This window comes from Lemur catta, chromosome 6 (genome assembly GCF_020740605.2).
Source record: "Lemur catta isolate mLemCat1 chromosome 6, mLemCat1.pri, whole genome shotgun sequence".
NCBI lineage: Eukaryota > Metazoa > Chordata > Mammalia > Primates > Lemuridae > Lemur > Lemur catta.
Genome location: NC_059133.1, coordinates 12,750,070 through 12,775,627, shown reverse-complemented (window position 1 = coordinate 12,775,627; position 25,558 = coordinate 12,750,070). Strand labels below are relative to the sequence as shown.

At 45.6% G+C, this 25,558-nt stretch overlaps 1 protein-coding gene across 2 annotated transcripts in view; it reads right to left on the bottom strand.

The window, feature by feature from the left end:
- LARGE1 (LARGE xylosyl- and glucuronyltransferase 1) overlaps positions 1-25,558 on the bottom strand; it is a 446,568-nt gene that overhangs the window by 105,566 nt on the left and 315,444 nt on the right. For both annotated transcript variants that reach the window (XM_045553007.1, XM_045553008.1), the window contains one exon: positions 3,790-3,894. In XM_045553007.1, coding sequence (XP_045408963.1) covers positions 3,790-3,894 — 105 coding nt within the window. The remainder of the gene's footprint in view (positions 1-3,789; positions 3,895-25,558) is intronic.

Sequence of the window (25,558 nt, the reverse complement as noted above, 5' to 3'; positions counted from 1 at the left end):
TCAGACATCTCACGCTTTTTCTGGGGATTTTCAAAGAAAAACTCAGCTGATATAGGAACTGAAATAGTCATTTTTTTTTCTTAAAATAATATGAAAAACTTTTCTCAGATAGTGGAGAAATTGAGAAAAACTGCTAGGTGCCTGCATCATATTTGGAGGAAAATGAAAAACTTACTGGTTCTGTCTGACCTTGAGGGCTTGGGAGACCTCAGCAAACCCGGTGCAATTACATAAGCACCATTTTTAAAGTGGGTGGATCCCATCTCCTGATACGGTACTAGGCAGAAAAATGCAAGAGGACAAAGACTGAGATTTATTGAGTACTTATTTACCTGACCTCAGGCTAGGCAGTTGTCCTAAGTTATCTCACTGACTGTTAATCCTCACACACTAGGTTCTGTTACTGTCCTATTTAAAAGAGGAGAGAACTAAGGTCCAAGGAGGTGAAGCAAACTGGCCATGCTCAGACGGAGACTAAACGGCCGAATATGGCTCTAACCCAGCTCCTCCGGGCTCCCCAACGTCAAGCTCGAGGCTGACAACAGGGGGCTTTGCTGGAGATGCCCTTTCTGGAGGCTCGAGCGGTGCTGGGATTTAGGGTAGCAGGTTCTCTCCAGCGGTATCCTCAATTTCCTCGAGGATCTAAATGTCTGGATGATTCATCCGCTGATATGTGGCACAATCCTTGGTCTTAAAATAACAAATCCCCATCGTGAAAGCCAATGCATTTCGATGCCTCATAAATCCTTTTATAATGATCACTTGGTGTCACCGGCTTATTTAAATGGACACATCACTTCTAACAGGAATTTCCCCCATCTGGCTCTGCCCTTTTAGTACCAGCAAGACGGGAAGTAACTCACTGCCTTGACAGATCGAGTAGGAGCTGCAGGTGGTTTAGACACTTGTGTATCTCCTGACTCTACCTTCTGTAGCAAACAGGGAGGTGCGGGAGGGGACATGACATTTTTGTCATAATAAATTCCCCAGAGGGCTACATTCTTCTTTTCCCTGCAAACCCGGATTGATGACTGGTGGTTTTTGTTTTATGGAGGTAACTGTGACTTCGATGCTGCATCCTCGAGGCCCTGCAGTATATTTCTGTGCGACATTTTCTATTATATGTCACAGAAGACAGAGACTAAACTTGTACAGCAGGGTTTCCCTGGGACTTCCCTTCTCCCACCCCACAAACATGAGTGTCTGAAAGCACAGAGGAAACACATCCGGAAATACAGGCACAAAAGACTCACACGGGGTGACAAATCCCTTACCAATGAAAAGCATGGGGGGCCTCTCGCTGGCCCGTTGTGGGCTCATAAAGGGTTCACCCTCGAATGCACTGAGGAAACAGCTTCTGGGAGAGCTTGCTGGGGTGGGAAACAGAGTGTCACCTGTGATGAGGGCAGGCCCTTAGACATCCTGCTCCAGAAACATTCTAGAGCTTTCCTACAGGTAAGAATCCTGGTCTCCGCCACAGGCCTCATCAATCAGGCTCTTCAAGGGCAGAGCCACAATTCTCCATTTCTGAAAAGTGTTTGATCCTGACACCACCAAATTTCAAGCAAGAGAAGTTAGTAGTTGACACTGCAGGCTCCTTTACTTGTCAGGGCTACCGCCTTAAACTCTCTAAGCTTCAGTTTCCTCTACTGTAGAAGAGAGATAAGCATAGCACCTGTCTCCTGGGGTTAGTGTGAGGATCAACTGAGATTAACACAGAGAAAGCACCTAGACTCAGCTGGTATGCAGAGGCACTGCCTGACCTGTTATGGAAATACTGAAATACTTCCCTACCTGCTGATAAAGAGTAGCCCGAGCCCCTCAGCCGCCCTTCCCCACCCTGGCCCCCCTTAGAGACTCCTCAGACTTCCCCACCATCCAGCAACTAAAGGGTTAATGCCCAACCCGGTGAGGGAGCCTCCAGGATGGAGCTCTGGGTCCAGGAGGGGCTGGCTGGTGGTTAGAGTTCTCCAAATGCAACTTCTGTATATGCCTGGTAGGTGTTACAGGGAAAAATTATTAATACACAGGGTGAGGCATGCCTGGTGCTCTGGCAAACGTCAGCTAAGGATCAGTCTGCATCTCCTGGTGTGGCCTTCAGTCCAGGGCTCCCTGGCTGCCACCTCTGGCTGCTCAGGACACTGATGCTGGACATTCTTTCCTTGTTTTCCTCCAGCTACGACCTCCCACTCTCACCCCATTTCTTAATTCTCACCTCTGCAAGCTTGACCCATGTCCTTTTCCTTTGGTCTCTGGGGCCCAGCCTTTGCATTTGACCTCTCTAGAGTCTGACCATCAACTCTCAGTTGACTTTTTAGCTCTTCCCACTGCAGACTGGCCTTAGCCTCCAGGCCAGGCTTCCCCTCCCCTATCACGGTCAGGTGGTGCTGTCCCCAGACACCTGCTGCAACACAGTGATTTCGCTGGTCTCAGATGTTAGGGCCTCAGCCCTTCTCTGTCTCACCCCCCACTACAGCTCTCTGGGCCCCAAGTCCAAGTCCTGATAAAGGTCACGCATCAGCATCCTCTGAGAATAGGGCGCCCAAGCAGTGGCAATGAGGATGGAGGGGGGAGGCAGAAAGAGGATCCGGGGGCATTTCAAAGACAGACATTGGCAGCAGTTGAGTCCCAGGGGAGGGAAGCTGCTCTAGTTTCATTGCTTATACACTCTATGAGGTCACAGATGGTGTCCACCATACCTAGCATGGGGCCTCATACCCAGTAAGAATTCAAGAGACAGCTGGTGAACAAGAATAGTTGAATGAATGAAGACACCAATAACAGAAAAAGAAGCACAAGAGAAGCAAGTTTGAGGCAAGTAACAATGGAGAATAACGGATTTTATTTTAGACACAAGGTGTTGGAGGGCTGTGGTCCTCAGAAGTGTGATTACCAAATATTTCTGCCTTTTCTCCTGCCTGGCACATGGTAGGCTGTGCTTGCCCACACCCTTGAAGAGAGGAATGGCCACACGACATGCTTTAGCTAACACATTCACTGCCATGTGAGTTGTATTTAACTCACACTAGTTTCAAGCCTGGGGCCTCATGAAACACATATAACTCACACATCTCTTTACCTTGAGAGCGTATGTCATGCACAGAAAACAATAAAACATAACAGATTTTTCATTAAATTAGAAAGGATCATTTTGTTTTAAAAGTTTTTATTCTATTAATATTTTCATAATAAAACACCATGGCCCCAGGGAAAATATTTTTTTTCCCTAGTGTGGCAGTCAATGTGCTAATGAAATAGCAGAAATTGTGTCACTTCTGAAAGGAAGAGACAATATGACTTTTGCTACTTTCCCACTGAACATATGGAAGTTGTGCTGAGATGATTCCTGAGTACCTACTGTGAACACAGATCCTTGTAGACCTAAAATGGAGACATGGCCTGTTGTGTTAAAATACATTTCTGTTGTGTAAAAAAAACTGCAATGTTGGGCTTGTTTGGTACTGCAGAATGATCTCTAGTCTGTATCAACAGGGCCAAGGAACCGATGGGTTATACCGATAAGGATGTCCAATCAGAGCTAGCTTTCAGGGTCAGGAGAGGGGCATTCTGGTGAGACCACCACAGCCCGCCCAGGCCCAGCAGCTACCCAGCCTGTAGCTGCAGCTCCACTAGGAAGAGACTGGAATGCCAACCACCTACACACTGTCCACTGCTAAATTCAAGCCACCCGGTGGCCGCCTCCTGGGATTTTGCTGTCTCTTCTACCCGAGAAAGGAGCAGTGACCCCTCACATCACACTTTACAACCCCAGCCATACCACCCCCTTACCTGTGTTGTAGCCCCTGCCAAGGGCCGGCCACGGGCGGTGATTTTTCCACAGGTTTCCAAGGTACCAGTCACTCTGGTTCTCTACCAAGCCCAGGACCTGCTGACCTGTAAAATACAGAGAATGCAAACATCTTAAAAGGAGAAGTCAAGCCATCCGTATCAGTGACTATTGATCACACGGTGTAAATAATGGCAAATCATCATGACAACAGTTCTCATTTATTAGGAGCTTTTATGAGGTGCCAGGCCCTGATCTAAGAGCTTCACTTGCACTAACATGCTTAATTCTCACAATTAGTCAGCCATTTTATAGAGAAGAAATGGAGGCCCAAAACAGTTAATTAATTTGCCCAAGGTTACCCAGTTAATCTGTGATAAAGCCAGAACCCCAAACCATTCATTTATTCATGCATTCATTTCTTAACTCATGGAACCCATATTTATGGACAGACATACGACTCTTCCAGTATTCCAATTCTGATATTGCCTGCTGTATATTAATTTACTGGCTTTCTGGGCATGGACTGATTGCTTTCCCACGTCAGGGAGGAGGGATTACCTGTTTGATGAGATGAGAGCCCACAAGGAAGAGCCACCTTTTGCCCACCTTTTTAACAGGGTTCTGCTCTCACACTCACTGCTTCCTCTAAAGTAGATTTATCTTGTGTCAACCAACATCATGTCAACACAGGAGTGTTGTCTAGAGGAACAACTGTTCCTCTGTCCCCAGAGTGGGCTTTGATGTTGGCCACAGTGTCTGCTGCACCTTAGCATCTTAGGTGAGTCAGTCTTATAGTCAATCTCATAGGGCGCTGATGTCTCTGGCCCTTGCAACTCAGAGCATCAGACCCACCTGGCTTCCTTTAGACTGCTCCCTCATGCCACCTGTAGAAGGTATTCTCTTGGAATTATCATCAAGACCGTTTTACAGCCTAGGCAACTGAGGCTTACAAAGGACCAGTGATTTGCACGGCTAGTGATGGAGTGAGGACATGAGTCTACAGTTGTCTGACATGCAGATGCTCCCACCATCCCAAGGCATTATTCCTTACCCTTACAACAAACGTCTGAGGTAGGAATTATAAATCAACATTTTATAGAAAGGGAAACCGAGGCTTAGAGAGCTGACATAACTTACAGAAGTCCAACAACTAATGATTACTCTCTTCCACAGCTAACCCATGTGTCCTGGAGTTAAACTCCTTATAATGTTGGCCAATCTGAGAAATGAAGACCTTTTTGAACAAATAAAAGCCCAGCAACATGTTAAAAAAACCCCAGCAGTTCTCTTGGAACACCATGCTGGGTGATATAGAACCTCCTTGGTATGATGACAGCCTCCTGAAATGATGTTGTGTGGGTTTGGGGTAATTTATTTGATCAATTTATAGAGCTCCTATCTAAATCATCACCCCAGCACAAATACATAAATTAGAGGCACGGGAAAAATACTACACCCACTTTGTCATTGTATATGATCACATCTAAAACTTGTAGAATTCCTCAGAAAAACATATCACCAATTCAGGGAGCACAAGAGCCAATCAATTTCACGTGCAACAAGCTTAGGACATTTGTGCAAAACTATTAGATCCGAAAGGCACGATGCCCTTAGCTGGGAAAGCTGTGTGCCAAGTCCTGATGCTACGGCCCAGTGAGAGACCTCACACCGAGGATGGGACGCAACAGGGAAGTGTAGTCCTTGGGTGAGATGGAACATAATTACCAAGGACCCCACATTGGTATCACAGTGTTTTTTGGCATGATAAAGGGTGTCATACACTCAGCACTGACAAAAGGGGAATGATCTTTCATTGAATTTAGGGTGACCATCTGGATTTCAAGGGAGGTCATCTTCAGATATCTGAAAGTCCAAATTCTATATCGTGGCATCTCATGCATTGTACTTTGCCTCAATCTGCTTCTTCAGACAAATCCTCTACCAGCCACACTTCATTCCTGCCAAACAAAATGCACAGTTTTGTTGCCTGTGTCCTCATTTGTGTCTTGCTCACTCAGTCCTCCCTCAGCAGGAACTGCCCTTGTCCCCTGCCGATGCCCACCCATAATCCTTCCAAGGGCCATTGCTAGCATGAAGCCTTTTATGAATAATCCCAAGCCTGAATGACTACTTTATCTTCTTTCCCACATTAGATGGAAAGCATATCTATGTAGTATGTCCTACTGGTATGTTTGCCATCAGCCAACTTATACCCTTTAAAGCTATGATACCCAAGCCCTGGACCACAGACTGGTACCGGTTGGTCTGTGGCCTGTACCAGGGACCGAGCTGCAGAGCTCCACCATGCCCTTCCAGCCATGGTCCACGGAAAAACTGTCTTCCATGAAACTTAGAAACAGGAAGCTGCACAGCAGGAGGTGAGTGGTGGGTGAACTAGCAAAGCTTCATCTGTATTTACAGCCGCTCCCCACTGCTTGCACCACTGCCTGAGCTCTGCCTTCCTCCCCACCCCAGGTATGTGGAAAAACTATCTTCCACGAAATTGGTCCCTGGTGCCAAAAAGGTTGGAGACCGCTGCTTTAAAGGATAAAATGGGTAATATCCAGGCACACCCACACATCATTTGTAAATATCCATTTCCTACTTTAGTCCAAGAGCAAGAACTGTGCAGTATCTAACACACAGTAGGTGCTTCATAAATATCTACTAAATAAATGACATCTGGTGGGTAAATCTCTCCTGACTGGGAAGCCCACTAATGGCACTGTGTGTTAGTATCCCCACGTTTCTGAAGCTGCAAATCATTCCAACCTCTCCCCACAATCACCATCATCCATGTAGCTTCCACTCAGCTCTGGGAAGCCAGGCATCTGCCTGTCCTGCGTGGAAAACTGCAAAGAGAGGAGTGTAGAACCTACGAGCATCTTTTACTTCAGGTGCTCCACATGAGGCTTGAACTCAAGGCCTTAATCTCCAAAAAAGGAATGATTTGCATGGTTAACTTTAAGTCATGTTCTCCCCAAAAAATAATATCCAAATTCCTCTTCTCTCAATTTGCACCTTGGCTTATTTCATTTGATGGTAGCACATCACCCTCTCACGTATGCCGATCCTCTTTAAAATTATATATGTATATAAAAATCCTTAACTAGCAACATCATAGTTATCATTTTAATATCCATTGGTTGAGAAAAAACAAAATAATAAATAGCTACTAAGACTTTATTTTGCTTTTTTAAATAGATTCATTAGGTGCTATTTCAATTATTAAAACAGTAGTAAAGGTCAAATTTTGTAAGGGTAAGAAAACAGTGTTGAGTTTTGCGTGTGAATCCCATGAGCTAACTGTTCTGTGTGTCACCCTCTGCAGAGGTCTGTGTCCACGGACAGGGCACCACGTACAGCAATACGATAGCTAGAAGTGAAGAGTGTACACTGGAGTCAGACTGACTGGATCCAATTTCTAACCCCATCATTTTCTGGCTGTGTAGCCTTGGGAAAATTACTTAACCTCTCTCTGCCTTGATATGTAACTCTTACAGCTATTGTGACTCCATGTGTTTAAATGACTTCATATATATTAAGTGCTTAGCATAGAAGCTGAAGCTATAAGCACTATGTAAGTGAGTTCTTTTTAAATATCATTGTCCAAGCTGACCTGTAAGTTTCCAAAAGAGTGAGCTCATGCACTTGATTTTCTCTGAAAGACATGCAGCGCAACGACTAGGCCATTCTAGAACTTTGCTTCTCCAAGTATGGTCTGAGGACTCTCTGCTTCAGAAACATGTGGGGTTCTTGCTAAAAATCACAGGCTCCTGGGCCTCAATGTAGAAGTCAGTTACTAGTGGTAAGTGGCTTTCCCTACTTCTCTGGTTTCCCATCCAAGTACGAACCAGGCCAGACCCTGCTTAGCTTCCGAGATCAGATGAGACTGGGTGCGTTCAGGGTGGTCTGGCCGTAGACATATTTCTCCGGTTTCTAGAAGGAGGGATCACTTGGCTTCTGCCACCAACCTTTTCTCTTTCCCCTGGGTACGGAAGGAAGTGCCTGACAGGTGAGTTTCAGAGAAAACCATGTTTGTGGAGTTTTGCCTCTTCCTCCATCCCTCTTCCAGGAGCCAGCGTGCCGACAGACGGCTCACGGCCGAGCGGCTGTTCCATGCTACGGGTTTCGGAGGGGAGCCCCCTCCTGATGAGGCCCTGAGTTGCCCAGCACTTCCTGTGACAGGGTGGACAATTCCAACTCTGGGTTTTGGTGTTCAGAATAGCCGCGGCAGATGCACATCTAAAGTTGAGTCCTCCAATGTCACCTTGATCAGTAAAATAAGGTGACATTTTGCTCTTACTCTAAATTGGTTCAGTATCTGGGGTGTGTATATATGGGGGGACAATATCGTATATTAAGTCCCTCATACCCCAACACTTCTGAATAAGAATTCTGGCCGTGAGGACTAGAATTTGCATGAAATAAAACAACTCCCTAGGTAATTCAGATGCGCATTAAAGCTTGAGAATCATTGACTGATCTCTGGAAGTTCTGTTCTTGCTTTAGTCAGGGGTAAGGCTCACCTGCAGGGTCACTGGCACACAATAAACTCATGCGGTGTCTAAATTCAGCTCATAAAAGAGCAGAATTCAGTGGTGGTCTCCAGTGCTGTACTTCTTGCGTACAGTAAAGTGGTGAGGAAAATGAACGGCAGAGACTGCCTGGGTTCGAATCCCGGCTCCTCTATTTAACTGCTGTGTGACCCTGGATAAGTTACTTAACCTCTCTATGCTTGCTTCTTCATTCATTTGTAAAATGAAGTTAATAAACAGTGCATATGTCACTGAGTTAAACTTTTTTTCTCTAGGTACAATGTAATTTGTGAAAATGGAGCTTTGTTCTGTGCTTATTCAAACATTACCACTGAAAGTGCCCAGCAAACAGTAAAGTGTGCAGCAGGCGTTTGTGCTTCTCAAGACACCCAGCACTCCCTGGACCTATATTCTGCCCCACCTGCCTGCACGCCCGGCCCCGGCCATGCCCTCCCTTCCTCAGCTGACACAGCCCTGACTTTGCGGAGATTTTGGTTCAGCTTAAACCGACTGAGGGTTTGCTTTGTGTCAGACACCACACAACACGCTAAGGAAGCAAAGACAAGTAAAACGCAGTTCTTGCCCCAGGGACAGCTAGAGCAGGAGACAGAAACGCAGTTATGAAGCAGGATGATACTTGCAATGACTGAAACACGGATAAGTGGGAACAAGTGGGTGCGGCCTGCTTGTCTGGATGTCTCCCCCTTGGAGCCACCTGCCATGTCCCCTCCTGGGCTACAGGCAGTCTCTCCCCTCCCACACGGACCTCCGAACTCCCAAGCTCCCCAAAGCTTATCTGCTAATGGCGCTGTCCAGGAACACCTTCTAGGACAGTGGGCCCCTCTGCTCCCAGGTTGACAGGTCATCTTCGACAGCGCCACCAATCCCAGCTCATCAGCCAGGTGGCATCTAAATCCTGGTGTCCAGAGGTCCAAGTCTAAAGTCTGAACCTTGATGACACAAATATGCCTCCAGCCTGCCGTCCATTAGAAAGTAAGATCCCGGGGGATTCCTCATGGGGAGATGACACGGGTTGCCACGGCGCGCTGGCTCACTCAGCATCACGGACCGCCTGTCTCATCTTCTTAGGAGTTATTACAATAAAACACCGTGACTCACAGAAAAGGCTTTGTCATTGTTTTCCGTGCTGGGCCTGTGGTTATGATTAAGTACACTGTTCTCCGTCTTCCTTACTCCAGGCACAAGTTAACTTATGAAAATGAAGCTGTCCTCTTTGCTTATTCATACATCACCACTAACAGCCAGACAAGAGCGAACAAGCTTGCTATTCTGCCGGGGCCCGGTGTCACTGTTACCAGCCGGCAGACAGATGGCTCCAGGCTGGGAACTCCTCTGTCCCCCTCCTCTGGCAGTTTTTGGCTCGAGGCAGGGCTCTTGCTGCTCAGGAGAACCAAGGAGCAGAGAGTGACGATGCTTCCAGGTGGCACATCTGGCACGGAGAGGTCAGACTGAGCACTGGCCCCCAGGTATGAGGATGGTAGCACGGCACATTAGAAGGACACGCAAAACAGGGGGTTCTGGCCCCAGTTCAGTATGGTTTGACCAAGATATAACTTCTCTGAGCCTCAGTTTCCTTCTCATATAAGGTTAAGAATAAAATCTACCTTTTAACCTCCAAGAACAGACAAGCAGATCAAATACGATAACACATGTGCAGTGCCTGGGGCTCACGGCAGATGCTGAACCGGAGGCATTGCTCCTCCTCCCTTTTGGAACGGCCATTTTTCCCAACGTCTGGGTTTTCCCATCCAGGTGCTGACATTAGCTGCAGTAAAACTTGGCCCCACTGCCCCCTCACCCTGTCCCTGCTGTCCCTAGCTCCCACCTACTCCACCCTGTTGAAGCCTTTAGCGTCTGTGACATTAGGTCCTTGGTTGCTTCCCCTGCCACCCCTTACATGCCAGTGCTCCCCGCCTCCCGTGCCCAGCCCCCTTTTCTTCTTGCTCTCCCTTTCATCCACAGATGATGGCGCCATGCCACCCATTGCACCAACCTCTGTCCTCAGCTCAGCCTTCTTTCCAGAGCACCCTGCTCTTCCGTCCACCTGTCAGCTCACCAACTTCATCTGCCTATTCCATGATGACCTTCAACTCAAGCTGACCGAAACCAAACCCATCATCTTCCCCTAAATAATGGTGTGACTTCGGCCTGTTTCGTTGGTTGGTAGCATCAAGATCTAACTCTTCACCAAAGGTAGAATCAGCCTTTGACTCAACCCTGACACCTTCCTCCCCTCATTCCTCATATCCTCGCCGTAGCCAAGTCCTACAGATTTGACCAGCAGAGTATTTCTCAAGTCCAGCCCTTCCCTTGATCTACCTGCCCTCATCGTCTTGTGCACTCCTGGTTACCTTAGTGGATTTGTATCTGAGCACCTTTGCTCAGGGAAGCCAGTTCCCGTCTGCTTACCTAGCCCTAGAAATATATTGAAGGCACAAATTTGTTGATTTTGCTTCTTTGATTGAAGAGCTTCAATGCTCCTGTGGTCCTATAGTGAGGAGAGGTGGATGAATGAATAAATGGCTGAATGAATGAAAAGTAAATCTTATGCACACCCTACCTTCTATCTCATCTGGAACCGTAAACTCTATCTGAATGGAGGGGAAATGGATGAGCACTAGTTAACCTCTCCAGGTAAACACCAGGTATACATATCTTGAGCTTTTATCTGTAGGATGCTCTCAGTAGTGTCTCCTATTTCCCACCCCCAGGAAAGCCCCCGGACACACAGTGGAAGTCTGCCCATCACTGCTGCATATCAAACCACCTGTGCTTATACCACCAGGTGAATATTAAAATGTTAAAACCAGAGGCTGTCCTGAGTATCAGCAGAGAACCTAACAATGCCCCCTCAACCTCATATTTATTCTAATAAGCTATTTGAAAACAGAAAAGCCTTTAGTAGAACCATTCAATGTGTGTCTGAGTGCAGGGTGTCTATGACTAGGAAAACATGCAGTATCATATCACCATTTACTAAACATCCTAAAAGAACTGCTACATGGCCCCAGGTGCCCCTGGCTAGTCAGCGTAGAATAATAAAACATCTCCTGAGAAGATGCACACAAAAGGCTATTTTAACAACCCTGAATAGCTTGAAAAGGAATGCTTCTGAACTTGCATGTTTTATAGCTCCTACTTTGCAGCTCAGCTCCTGCTCAATGTACCCTGGAATCACAGACATGCAGATGAGCCGTGAAGATCTTAGCAGGACTCTGCAACCACCTACTACACAGACGAAGCCCAGGAAGGGGAGCGAGGTGTTTATGAACACACAGTCGATGGAAGAGCTAGGACTCCAACTCTGACTTAAAGCTCAGGGTTTCTTCTATGCATCTCAAACCTGGCTGCTGCTTCTTTCTTTAAACTTTAATACATATACTTCTCTACCTGATATAAATTCTTCTATACCTGATAGGTAATCATGAGTAAACTCTTAGTTCTTCATTTTTCTCATCTGTAAAACGGTAATGGTATCTATTAATATTTCACGAGGCTTCACTGGGGCTCCTAAGCAGGTGTATGGATCCCAGGTTTATCTTGCATGTCCTTCAAATGGAATCTATGGACTCTAATTAATTGTCACTCATTTTGATTCCTTGGGTTTTAGTTACTTTATGAAGCACTGCTGCCCTAATTTATTCATTGTTTAGCCCTGTTTCACTTGGAGAAAATTACTCCACCCATACTGATCTCTGTGGCTGAGGGCAAATGCCTTCCAAGGAGTTAGAATCTGTGCCACTCTAGAAGGGAGAATTAGGCTGAATGAGTAAAGATCAGAGGAGGACAGATTTTGCTTATTATAAGCAAGACTGTAACTAGCCATTAGAGTTTACCGCAACAGAAACGAGCTCCCTTTCTAGGGAGACGTTCCGATCACTGAAATGTTTCTGGAAGAGGCTGCGTGACTCAGCCCTCATCCAGCAGGGATTTATGGAATCCCCACGTGTACCAGGCTCTGTGCCGACTGCCAGACACACAGCAGTGAAGAACGCAGGCCACACTCCACCTTCTGGATTTTATCTTTACAAAGAGCTTCTCTGATGGTCTGGCTCCTATCTGCCAGGTACCACCTCAGTCTCACTGAAGCAGATTCTCCGGGGTGAGCCTGGAAATGATGCAGGGCAGGGGTGCGGACGTTTGCACATGGGTGGTTGCACTGCCAGGTGTGCTGCAGGAGGGGCATTTCTGCACTGAGCAGAGACCCTTTCTCAGGGCAGCTCCCTCTATGTGAGCACTCGGCCCAGGCACTGGGATGTGTACTTTTCACATGTCATCGCAGAGATAACCTACAACAACCCCGGGAGGTGGGCACTGTGCTTCTTTTTATCTTTCAGAAGGGAAACTGAAGTGCAGAGAGGCAAAGTCGCCAGTGAAGGCCAAGTGGCTAGGAACCCCGCAGCGGGGAGCTTGCACTGCAGCCTCCGGGTTGCAGAAGTCTGTGTGTTCACACCTTCATCACAGGTAGGAACCATCCTCAGAGCATTTCTCTCCCAGGGGAAGGGCTACAGCTGGCACCACCGTGGGAAAGGTTCAAAGGACACAGAGAGGACAGGTAGAAAGACTAGTCAAGGTGTGTTTGACCAGCCCACTGGTTCCTGTCCACACTGCCACCTGGAACTTCAGGCAGGAGTCCGGGGCACCCTGCTGAGCCCTCCGGTGCTCAGTGGGATGTGAGAGGTTAATTACCTCCAGCATCAATCCCAGTGCACTGAGCTGAGAGCACATCCTACCCAGGGAGAATAGAAAAGGCAGGCCTGGGCCTCAGAAAAGAATACACAATCCAATAAAGGTCCAGATAATGATTCCATCTGCCAAGAACAAGTCTCCTCCCAACCCCAAATCCCCAAGACATCCCTGAATGGGCCCGCATTAACTTAATTTACAGTTTAAAACTCCTGCTCAATCTCAAATAATGATTTTTCTCTTTCTTCCTTCTGTGATCTTTGGTCTTTGGAAATGGGAAAAACTAAAAAAGGACTGTAGAGCTGCCGGGCTGTCTTCCAAGGCTGCTTTTATCACACCGGCTCCCAGGACGCGTGGCTGCTGTCACCTCCCAGACACGGCCTCCGTGCGGGAAGCAGACCTGGCCGCGGTCCAGCTACCACCTCTATCCGTGGACGTTTTGGATCTATCTGTTTTTAAAACCATAATTTGTTGGCATCTTTCAGATACTGTGCTCACAGATGCTCTCTTGACTGGCGATTAATAGTGCCTAGGAGCGATTGTTTAACTTTCCCTCCTGGGGCTGCAGAAAAAGCACTTGTTTGTAGGATTGTAAGGCCAGTATTCAAGTTCTGGCTTTTCCAATTATTAACTGTGTGATTTGGGCCAAACTACTTGATTCTTGAGTTTTAGTGTTTTTTTTGTTTGTTTTTTTTCGGTAATGGATAATAGTAAAATTCATCCCAGTTCTGTCATAAGGTTGTTTTGACAGTAAAAGGAAATGTTAAATTGTACAAGAGTATTCAGCTTTGATTAAGTGATGTCATTATTATTAATACCAAAAGGTTCTGGGTTTTAAGTAGTGATTACTTAACTTTTTTTCCCTTATAGCATTTCTGAGATGACAACATTATTACTCATTGACCCTCTACTTCACCAGAGGCCGGAAGTCACATGAAGTTCATTCTCTGAAACAGCCTGGGAGGTGAAAGTTAACAACTGTGGCCCTCGCGCGGTGGCCAAGCAGTCAGAAAACTTATGCAGAAAATCTCTTTATATTCTTAGACAGATTAGGCTGATCCTTAGACAGTTTAAAAAGATGTAGCAATTCTTATTGAATGAGGAAGGAAGTGGAGGGAATCCAAAACAGAGATACTAAAAGGATAAAGATATACTGTCCTGGGACTACTCAGTATAGGGTTAGTAAAACTTCCATATTTCAAAGGTCTTTGTGGTCATTGTGAGATAAGTCATTCCTTTATCTGACAAGTAGTTGCTGAATATACAACAGAGTGTAGCACCACGCAGGGCTGAGCCGGGCCCTTCCCTCAGCGGAGCTAACAGTCTGTAGGTGTGTCTGTCTGCATTGGCTGCCATAGCAAAGTGCCACAGACCAGGGGGCCTAAATAAGAGAAATTTATTTTCTCAGTTCTGGAGGCTGGAAATGCAAGATCAAGATATGGCAGGGTTGGTTGCTCCTGAGGCTCCTTGGTTTTTCGATGGCCACCTTCTTCCCGTGTCTTCACGTGGTCTGTGTCCCAATCCCCTCTTCTTAACCCAGCACATCCGTCATCCTGGATTGGGGCCCACCCTTAAGACGGGGGGGGGGGGTCTCTCTATGCAGGACACGCAGGGGCACCCTGAAAGGGTGCAGGCAGGCAGGACCAGCCTGCTGAACAGCAGGGCAATGTGTGCAAAGGAGCGACATGAATGGTGCCCCTTGGGGTCATGCAGCGGGTGCTGGGAATGGGGGGCCGATGCAGTCAGAATTCTGTTTGGAAGAGGACATTCTTAATGCTGGGTGGAGAAGACTCAGTGGATGATTTCAGGGGGTGGAAATCAGAGGCTTATTTTTCATTCTTTCTTAACATTACAGCTACACAAGCCTGGAGATCGGGGAGAGGTGAGGGCTGGAAACACAGAGCCTGGTCAACAAGAGTGCTCTGAGGGGCTTGTGTGAAGGCGACACGCCTGGGCCGACAGTGCCTTCCTTCCTTGTCCTCTCCATAAGGACATGGCCCTGAGGGAAGGGGCTCCGGGCTCTGGGCTGACACTCTCATAACCCGGCATCTCCCAGGGCTTGGCACACTGCAGAGAGCTTCCATGCAACCTATTCCTGCTCGCTGAGTGGTATTGATGAAATAGCAACAATTTGGCCCGCATTGAGGGCCAATCAGGCTCTGGGAAAAGAGACAGTGAAGGCGACTTCAAAAAATTACTGCGGTGTATGTGCCGGGGATGCAGAAGAGGGGCTGCTCGGGTGTGGGCAAGTCCCCCAGGAGCAGGTGGGACTGGATGGCTCGAGCAAGGGCAGGTGCACATCCAATTAGCAGAGGGAGGAGGAGGAAGGGGAGGCTGGGCGGAGCAGAGGAAAGGAGAAAGGGGCTCAGGCAGGTGCACTCATGCCTGCTCTGCAGCTGGTGTGGGGAAAGACACAGAGCAGCAAAACAGTGACGACGTCCTCAGCCCTGAGGACAAAGTACTGAAACAGCTACAACTTGGATGAACCTCAGGGACCTCATGCCAAGTGAAAGAAGCCAAACACAAAAGGTCACATAGTGCATGATTCTTTTTATATGACATATGCAGAACAGGCAAATCCGCAGAGACAGAAAGCTGAGTGGTGGTTAACGGGGGATGGGAAGAGGGGAGACGTGGAGTGGTTATTTGATGGGGTTGGGGTGTTCTCCTGGGGTGATGAAAACCTCTTGAAACCAGAGAGAGCAAGTGGCTGTGCAATGTTGTGAGAACACTAAATGCCACTGAACCGCATACTTTAAAATGGTTAATTGGTCAAAATCATGTGAATTTAGCCTCGATAAAAAATGATGATAAAGCTAACATGAAAGTAATTCTTAAAGGTAATGCATATGTTAATTAGCTTTAGTCATTCCACAATGTATATAAATATCAAAACATCAGGTTGTACACTGTAAATATATATAATTTCTATCTGTCAATTAAAGTTAAAAAAAAGAAAGTCATACTTGGTATATGTCAATGATATTCCCACATAGTTTATCCTATTTAATCTGCACCACAAATGCTGGGGTGCCCAGGCCCCAATCTTCAGAGCTCTGCTGGTCTCTGTCCACCCTGCGTCCTTGGTGGTCCCCTCTGGGCCACTGTTTTAACTATCACCTATATGTGGATAACTTAAAATTTCTATCTCCAGACTGACCTCTACACTGAGTTTCAAAATCATAAATTCAACCACCCTCCTAATCCCTCCACTCTGGACACCCACTAGGCATCTCCGATGTCATATGTCCCACACTGAACTCTTGTTTTTTCTCTTCGACACCTGCCCTCCCCCTCAGCCTTCCCCATGCCAGTACATGGCAGTTCGTTCTATTCTTTGAACCTGAAACTGTGGGGTCACTCTCCCCTCCTCCCCAACTGTATTGAAGTACAATACAATACAATGAGTTTACCCATTTCAAGTGCAGTTTAACAGATTTTGGTAATGGAGTGCAGTCACGCAACCATCACCACCATCAACATACAGAACGGTTCCCAGGGCCTAAGGTTTCCTTGCGTTCTTGTGCAGTCAATCAATTTCCCAGAACGGTAGTTCCAGGAAACCACTGATTTTCTTTCTGTCCCTGCAGTTAAGCCTTTTCTAGAATTTCACAAACACAGAATTATAATCATAGTGCAGTGAAGTCAGAAAAATAAAATTTTTACAAATTATAATCATATAGCATTTAGTTTTTCCTGTTTGGCTTCTTATACTTAGCATAATGCTTTTGAAAGCCATCCAAGTTGTTATGTGTATTAATATTACATTCATTCTTATTGCTGAGTGGTATTATGAAGTTTGGATATACTATCACTTGAGTGGAATCAAGACTTCTGTTTTCCCTAAGTTAAGCCAGAGTTCTAAGCTATAGATTTGGGCATCAATGGAACATGAATACAGAAGACCAAGGCAGGACAAGCTGGGACCCCCCAATGTTTAGCTGATGAGCAGAGGAGAAAGAGAAGGCAGACAGGCATCTTCCTGGGTGGGCATGTGCATAACCTCCCCTGTATAACAGGACACTTGGTGGTACTGTGTACAGGGCAGCTGCCAGTAGGGAATCTACAGGTGCCAGTTTTAGACTATCAACATATCAGATCTTTCTAGATCTAAAATCTGCAATCAAACACTCTGATTCCAGAACCCATATTAACTGCCAGTTCATTATAGCTACAACCCCCTTTCATTCACAAGATGCTCCACCTACAGTGAGACATATAATTGGCCTCCTTAACAAGGTCTCTGTTTCACTCCCATCCACTTTGGGCTGAAATGCCTGGTATTGCATGTGTCCCGATGCACACCCTTAAGGAGAGAAATCAGTTCCCAGTCTTTCCCAGGAAACAATATGCTGGCCAGGCCATTCCACTTCTGAAGGACAGCTGAGCCCCAAACCACATTCCTCCTTGTCAGTGACCCGAGGCCAACTGCTCATGCAAGAGGACTGTGTCCCTCATGTTCAGAAACACTCTGCTGTGTCTAGGGAAACTCTTGCATTGAAGATGAGGCTTTTGTATTTTTTAAAAGACCTGGTGCAACGTGATAGCACAGGAATCAAAGCCACAAAGGCCTGTAGCATATTTTGAACCCACCTTCTCATTTGAATGATGAAAAAATGGACATTAGAACACCTTATAAAGAGAAAGTCATGAGATGTGGTTAAAAATATCACCTTTGAAAAGAACCTTGGAACTCATCTACTCTAACCTTTTCATCACATAACTGATGACACTGAACTGCTGAGAGGGGAAAATGATATTCTCAAGATCACACAGCTGAGTGGAGGCCAGAATCCTTGTCTCTCAACAACATTGCACTTGTTAGCCACTCAGCATCAACCCGAGGATGAGGGCTGCTGAGATCAGTAGCTACATGGACCTGGCCTTCTTCTGGCCATGACACAAGGCTCTTCTCACCCAAAGCCTCCAAACCCTGAAGAGCAGACACACCACATAAACCACTGGCAGAGCGGGGTTCTGTAGCAAAGCCAGACCAGATGCGCTTGTCTAAGTCCGCTCACTCTGACCTCCTTGGAGAGAATTCTCCCTTAGCAAGCCAAGGACAACACACCTATAATGGTCAGCTAACAGCCTTCTCCTGGCACGGCACTAAATCACCAACAACAACAATGCATCAGACCTTGCTTTTAGTAGTTTTGATATCCTTTCTGATGGAGGCTAAATGGAGGTGTCCAAGTTCAGGGTAGAAAACAATGTTGTCTGGCAAAGTCACAGAGACGGGGGTGGACAGCAGTGGGAGAGAGCAAGGGAGGGAATGCATCTGCCTGTGTGTCAGTGACCACTAGGCACAGCATGTTCGGCTGCAAGAAGTTCTTAACAAGGAGTCAGAGACTGCACACCAACCTAAATTCCCTCATTCATTCATTCAGCCATTCGTTTATTCATCTGCTCATTTGGTCATTCATTCATTCATTTATTCACTCACCACTCATTCATTCCCCAAGTTATTTATTGGGAGTTGATTATAAGCCAGGCACTGTTCTAGACCACAAATAGATACAGGACAAAATGCTAAGTGGTGATAAGAGGTGCCAGGAAAAGGAAAGCAGATAAAGGGGCCGAGAGCAGTGGGTGCAGGGCAAGCAGTCTACACAGAAGTAGGGGACTTGGAGGCACAGCTGAGATGACGTTTGGGAAATAAGGACATTTCCCTTGCTCAGACAAGCGCCAGTGCGAGGAGAAAGCTGGGCAGGCACAGGGAGAGGCGGTGGTGCTGAGGGCTCCAGGTGATCGCCCTGACGCGCCCGTCCCAGGCGAGCTGGCTGCATATAGAGGCTGTTGTCACAGGCTAGATGCGGAAAAGGTCACCAGTTTAGTAGCCAGTGGCAGGGAAAGTCAGCCTGGGGTGACGTTTGTTCCTTATTTAGGGCTCAAGCCTGCTTGGGAATGAATAGGCAGGGCGTCGTCTGGCCATGCAGTAGGTGTGTGGGAATAACTTTTCAGAGCCGTCAAAGGGGGCACGGATTGTCCACCTCGGGAACAGGAAGAGGACTGTGTAGAAATGACACACTCCCCCACGCAGCTCAGAGGTCTAGGTAGGTGTTTTAAGTGAGACCTTTTTAAAGATGGCTGCAGCTTCTCCATCCTTTCCTCTTAGTCAAAATGATTCCTATTTCAATTAATGGATACTATGACTTACAAGAGGCTCATTTGTTTTCTTTTTTTTGCATCGAGAAATTAAACCTGCACAATCTATTATCTGTGGCTTGTCAAAGGCTCATCAGAGAGGAGTGACAGTGACGGGGATGGAGGGTTGTTTGAAAGGCAGTGAGGACCCACTGAATGCTGCGTGCTTGAGCCACACTGCCTGGGCTTGTGCACATCCCCTGCCTGGCCTCCAGCTTTCTCAGGAGCAAGGGCGCTGAACAGGAGCGCTTTATAAACTCTTTATTGCTTTTATTTGCAGGAATGCTGCTGAGGACACTGTCCCTGCAGCACTAGGTTGATATTCCTTTGGCAAATCCCAGGTGAGAAATTCCTTTTAAAACTAAACAACAGGTTTAACCTGACCTCATTAAAAATAAATGAGACATTTTTTTTGGAGCAAGAATTCTCTAACTGACCAAGCAGACCTTTTTTACTTTGGCTGCCAGGAAGCTCAGAGGTCAACTTCAAAAATCATGTAGGACATAAGAATCCTCATACATAAATCCTGTATCTTTTCTCACAGGTTTCCTAAAACCTTTGTAGGATAAAATGGGCTTTAACTGTGAATAAATAAAATAGAATGTACAAACATAGTGCCCATTAGATTCAGTTTTGTTTTTCTTTCTTGCATGGTCTCTGTGATTTGTTGTACGTGAGTTTTTCAAAATCATTTCACATTTTCCAGTCTCTTACTAGCAGGCCAGCGATAAGCTGACTTCACTGTCATTATGGCAAGGTTTAGGACTCTTTTATAGCTAAGACCTTGAGACATTGTCCTTTGACTGATTTCCTAACTTGGTAGCTAGCTACATACTTCAGTCCAGTCTCCCAGAGAGCAACCAAAATTACCCCACCATTGGTGGTGAGAGTTCATAAAGCTACAACCAACACAGAGAGAGTCAGCTACAGGCAGGGAGAGAAGAGTCCACACGTATCACTGAGAAGCCAGGTGCTGCACGTTAGCCTTGATCTGAGCACATCTGGCCTGCAGCCGGAGGCAGTCCGTCCTCATTCTGCCCCTGTGTCTCTCTTCCCTGGCTCCTGATTTTTTACACAGTCTGGCTGAACTCACCCATGAGTGACTTTGTTCTGCCCTCCAGTTTCTGTTATCATTTTGCTTCCCGCAGCTTCCGCTAGAGGTCTGGGTCCTCCCACAGTTTTCTCAGAAACCTGAACCATTAGGAATCTCTTCTGAAAAATGGGAAAACCAGTTATTTTATCCTTTTCCAACATTTTCCAACAGCTATTTTATCCTTTTGAACATACATCAGAGGCTGTTTTAATTAAACTACACTTAATCAATACGCTGGATTAAACAACTGAGAGAACACAAAGGATGACATTCAGGAGAATCAGAGGCCATTCCTAGTATCAGGTAACAAGCCAGCACCCCTCCCTATGGCATTCCTCCATTACTGGCCACATGGAAAAGCGTTCTGGCCTGATTCAGCACAGGGGGTTTCTGAGCTAAGTATGTGTCATTGCTTACACTAAAGGGAGCTGTGTCAGCCCCGAGACATCTCAATTTTATGCTCCAACAATTATATATTTTACTTGCTCTTTTCCAGGGGCCACGTCCAATAAATCCATTGATTACAGATTTGTTTACCATAGCAATCCCCGACAGACCAGGTACCTGTTGCTAAAAACCAACCCACAGATAAGGATCCTCTCCTATTAAATACTATCAGTATGTCTGACAGGTCTGTCAGTATCAGTACGTTTTCAAGATGTCACCAGGTCATCCTTCTACCTTCCTGGGCCCATAAAGGAAGGAAATGGATTACAATAGATTGAGGCCCTGTGACCAATGTGTCCTCTCATTCCAGGAGAGTTTCTTTTTTTACTATGTTTTTTAGATATTTAAAACTTTATTTTTAAAAATCACCTTCACTACAAGTTTAAAAAGTCTGGGTAACCTTCTGTTTCCCCCACCCAAAGAATTTATAAACATGCACAGCACAGCAAACTCACTTGCAAAAGAACACTGTTAAAAAGGCAAAAGATAGTATCCAAAGGCATCAGTTCAATTTCTAAGCTGTAGTGCAATCCTCAGGTAATCAGAGTACCAAGATTAGCAAGGTTGCTTTAAGCACCAGAATTCATAGTTTAATTCCTTCACTTAGATTTAGGTACAAAAATTATGTAGTCCAGCAAGGGGAGAACTGTCTCCACATGATGCTCCTGAATAGGTATCCAAATTTTCTCCCTGAGATGATGGTGAGTTTATCCTTCCCACTGGCCCTTGGTATATTTCCCCACATGGACCACTATTATTCCCCATTGATTTTTGCATAAAGGGGAAGGAAAATTTTCTGTGAACAGAGCATATCATTGGGGTGTAACCTATGACATTTGAAAACACTGGCTCATAGGTGACTGAACTTTCAATGACAGTGTCCCACGGGCATTCAATCGTCAAGACCACAAATGAGCCCCCAAAACATGAGGAGGCCTCCTAACACACCCATAATCCCCATTGCTTCATATATGCAAGGTATCACAGGAAACAGGACAAATCCCAGGAGTGTGTCTATATTAACTGATAGCTCAGGGCATGCAGAGAGCTCACTGGGACAGCAGTCTGGTGAGCCTACACATTCCCACCTCCACCTGTCCGGCTGTGTGTTTACCAACAGTGAGCTCTGTTTGTTCCCGAACCTGTGTGTGCCAGTTCTCCTTGTCATTACAACTAAGTACTCTAAGCAAATATCATGTAAATCTACTAATTAGGAGTGTGGAGGGTTGTTTCTCTGAAAACTAAGCTGATTTCTTCAGACAGATTTAACAATGGTGAGCTCTACAAAACTGCTATCGGATTAGACAACTGGGAAAGGTCGTAAAAAAATCTAGTGGGATTCTGCATTCGTGTGCTTGAAGAGTGTCTCTGAATACTTTAAATAACCGAAATTGTGAATTGCCCTAGTGGGCCCTTGCTCAGAGAAAAGGCTTTGGCTCTGAAGTGCCTCTGTTTACAGCCGCTGTCCTATCCCACAGCAATGGTCTGTCTGTACATTTTCTCCCACCGTGACGGCTTTGTGACAGTCTGAACAACTACTACGGGCGGCATTACAAACAAGCAACCAGAGGCCTGAGTTCTGGGCCAGGCCCAGTTGTTCCGAGACTTGGACCTCCACTTTCGTGAAATAACATATTTTCACCAAATAATCCCAAAGGCCCTTTTCATTCTGACAGTGCAGGATTCTGTGGCTGCCAAAGATTCCATAGCTGCTGGAGACCTAGACATAACCAACAATCCCATTTGTACCAAGAATCTTCCATGTGATCTAAGGATTCTGTCCTACCTCATGTGCTGAAGCAAATCAAACACTCCTATTTGGGGTACTTCGAATTTTTCTTAGAGACAGGCAGGTTTTGGACATATCATTGTCTTAACAGTTTCTGAAACATAAAGTTTTTGGTTTGCCTGTGGCTTCTAAATCCATGCCTAGTCAAAGTGTGGAAAAATCCTAAACATCTTATAAAGTCCTTTTGCTTTCTGCCTTTCTGCTTGATCTTTTCCATTTCAATTAACTTCCTACTGAAGTGTCATTGAATGAAAGACATCACAGAAATGGCAGAACCTGTTAGAAACATAACCTTTTAACTCCCGAGAGATTCTAATTCCATGCCACCTAGGCCATCTGTGAGTGACAGTGACCCAGTAACTTAAGTGTAAGGTTCCTCGTGATGAATCATTTTAAAGAGCTTGTTCGTGGGAGCCGCTGCAGCTCTGAGCTAATGGAACTCAACATGCTGTCCATTGACCTTTTGTAGATGTGGAATAATGTGCCAGGTGTGAATGAAGAAGCCGGAAGGACCACAGAGAAAGATCTGGCCTGGGAACAGCAGATCCGATCCAGTCAAATAGCTTCTGCAACTTATAAAACTTGGGTAGACAAAAGCTCCTTTATTTACACACTCGCAATGTGGCAAGTTTGTAGCTACGACCAAAGCTCAGCACTAGGGCAAACGTGTGCCAACTTTTTCCTCCACAAACAGATGGTAGTCACTTGTATAACATCACTAAAGACTTAAGGACAAGCACACCTAAGAATGTACCTAATAACAACTGTTCTGAATGTACTTTTTATTGTTTAATTCAATAAACATTTAATGAACATCTAGGAAGTATAATGGATGGTTCTTCTCAAATAAAAAATGAGTAAGATGTATTTGGGATATAACCTCAAGTATGTTTGCAAGTATAAGAGACATTTATATGCATAAGACACAAAAGACAATATGAAATATGCCAAAAATGGAACCCAAGTAAAACCCCACAAATATGTTGCAAAAGACTAATTCTTTGCAATTGAGGGAGCCAGAGGAAGGCCTGACAAGGGAGGTGGCATTTGTCGTTGGGACTAAAAGGAAACAGAAGAGCTTGGTGGGCAGAGTAGAAGGTGGAAGGCCTTCCAGGCTGAGCATCTTGAACACAGCAGTTGTGGAAGAGAAGACTTGGTGAATGGGAGGCTGTCTCTATACGGAAAACAGCACAATCCTGGTTTCAGGTCCTAGTTCAGCCACTGGCCATCTCTATGACCTTGCAGTGTCCTTTAGTCTCTGAGCTTTGTTTTGCCTCTTTGTCAAATGGGGCTAATAAAACCCACTGGTAGTTTGCTGTGAGGACAAGGGATCATATCTTCAAAGTATCTAGCTTGGTGCCCGATACTTTAGAGTTGCTAAATAAATGAGCTGTGAATTTTTACTATTATAATTAGGAATAAAATCTAGAAAGGAAGAGTGGGCTCAATCTGTGGATACAGATGTCTGATCTTGACCTGTATGCAGAAGTGGGTGGGCATCACATTTGCTAATAAACAGGAGAAGAACAGGAAAATAATCCTTGCTCTTTTTATCTCTTAGGGTATTGAAGAACCACAACAGCAACAGTAAAAATAATAAATAGAAATGTCCACCAGACACCAAGTACTGCACAGTGCATTTAAAATACATTGTTTCACTTACCTCTTCCAATAACCTCAGAAGATAGGTATTTTACTTTCCATTTAACAGAAAAGGAAACTGAGGCTCAGAGAGAGTGAAGTCCCTTGCCTGTAGTTATGCTGCTAATGAGTTGTAGAGCCAGGATTCAACTGCACATGCCTCATGCACTGTTTAGCATCTACTCTCAACATGGATCTAGGGCTGTGGTCCATGGTGTAAGTCTTTCATAGGCTAGTGAAGATTAAAGTCAAACAAAGCTCTTTGACATCACAGAGTTTGGTACGGCTTAGGGTCATGCAAGAATGGGATACAACCTTCAAAGAGTTGTCTCCTCCACAAAACCCTCCTTGCTAGGTTTCTCTGATTTTTATGCTCTACTTGCCAGCCTAGAGAGCCCACTTCATACCCTCAATGCACCAGAGAACAATGCAGGTGGGGTCCTCGCTCTGCAAGCTGGTCCATGGTGGCTCTGAGCCCATGCAATGGGCAGATGTGAGGGATGGGCGTTAGCAAGTGCTGGAGAACTACTGCAAAGCAGGTCAAGTCCTGTGGTCTTGCAGCACACAGAATGAGAAGATGGCTGCCTTCAAACACATAGAGTGATGCTAAGGTGCTTGCATACCAAAAAGCTAACTTTAGCAGGGAGAGGATGAAAGGGATTGTTTAAAAAGGGCAAAATGCAATATCCTCCTCGCCAACTTCATGGGCCAGATTTAGCTCTCCTGCTGAGCTTCCACTGCTTCTGGACCATGTCTTCATTATAACAATTATCTTTTAACGGTGCAGGCATCAGGATCCTTTAGGGAGTTTTTGATTTTTTTAAATATATGTACCTGGCACCAGAGATTCTAATTTGCTAATTTCCTAACTCTGGGTTGGGCCAGTAAATTTGAATTTTTAAAGAGCTTTTTAGGATCTGACACTACGGAGGATAGTAAATCCTGAAAAAAACAAAACAAAACAAAACAAAAAAAACCCCTGGCATGAAAACACCTAAAAATGCTGGGTCAAAAATAATGTATGTATAGAAGTGTGCATGTGTGTAACAGGAACAGATGAGAAGGCAAGAACATAAAGCAAATCCTCAGAGTCAGTAAAGAATGCTGACAAGATAGCACAAATCCTGAGAGCTAGGCAAGCTGAAGACAGCACCTGACCAGGGAAGCCTGCCTGTTGCTAGCTACGAGAGCAAGCCACCGTAGAAGCTGGTTATCCAGCCCAGGTTGATGGGTGACTACAACTGCATGAAAGCTCCCAGATAAGAACTGCCTAGCTGAGCTTCTCCTGAATTCCTGTCTAACAGAAATCATGAGACATAATAAATGACTTATTTTAAGCCATTAAGTTATATTCTAATTTGTTATACATGAATAGATAACTACACAGAGTATTAAAAGTATGACAA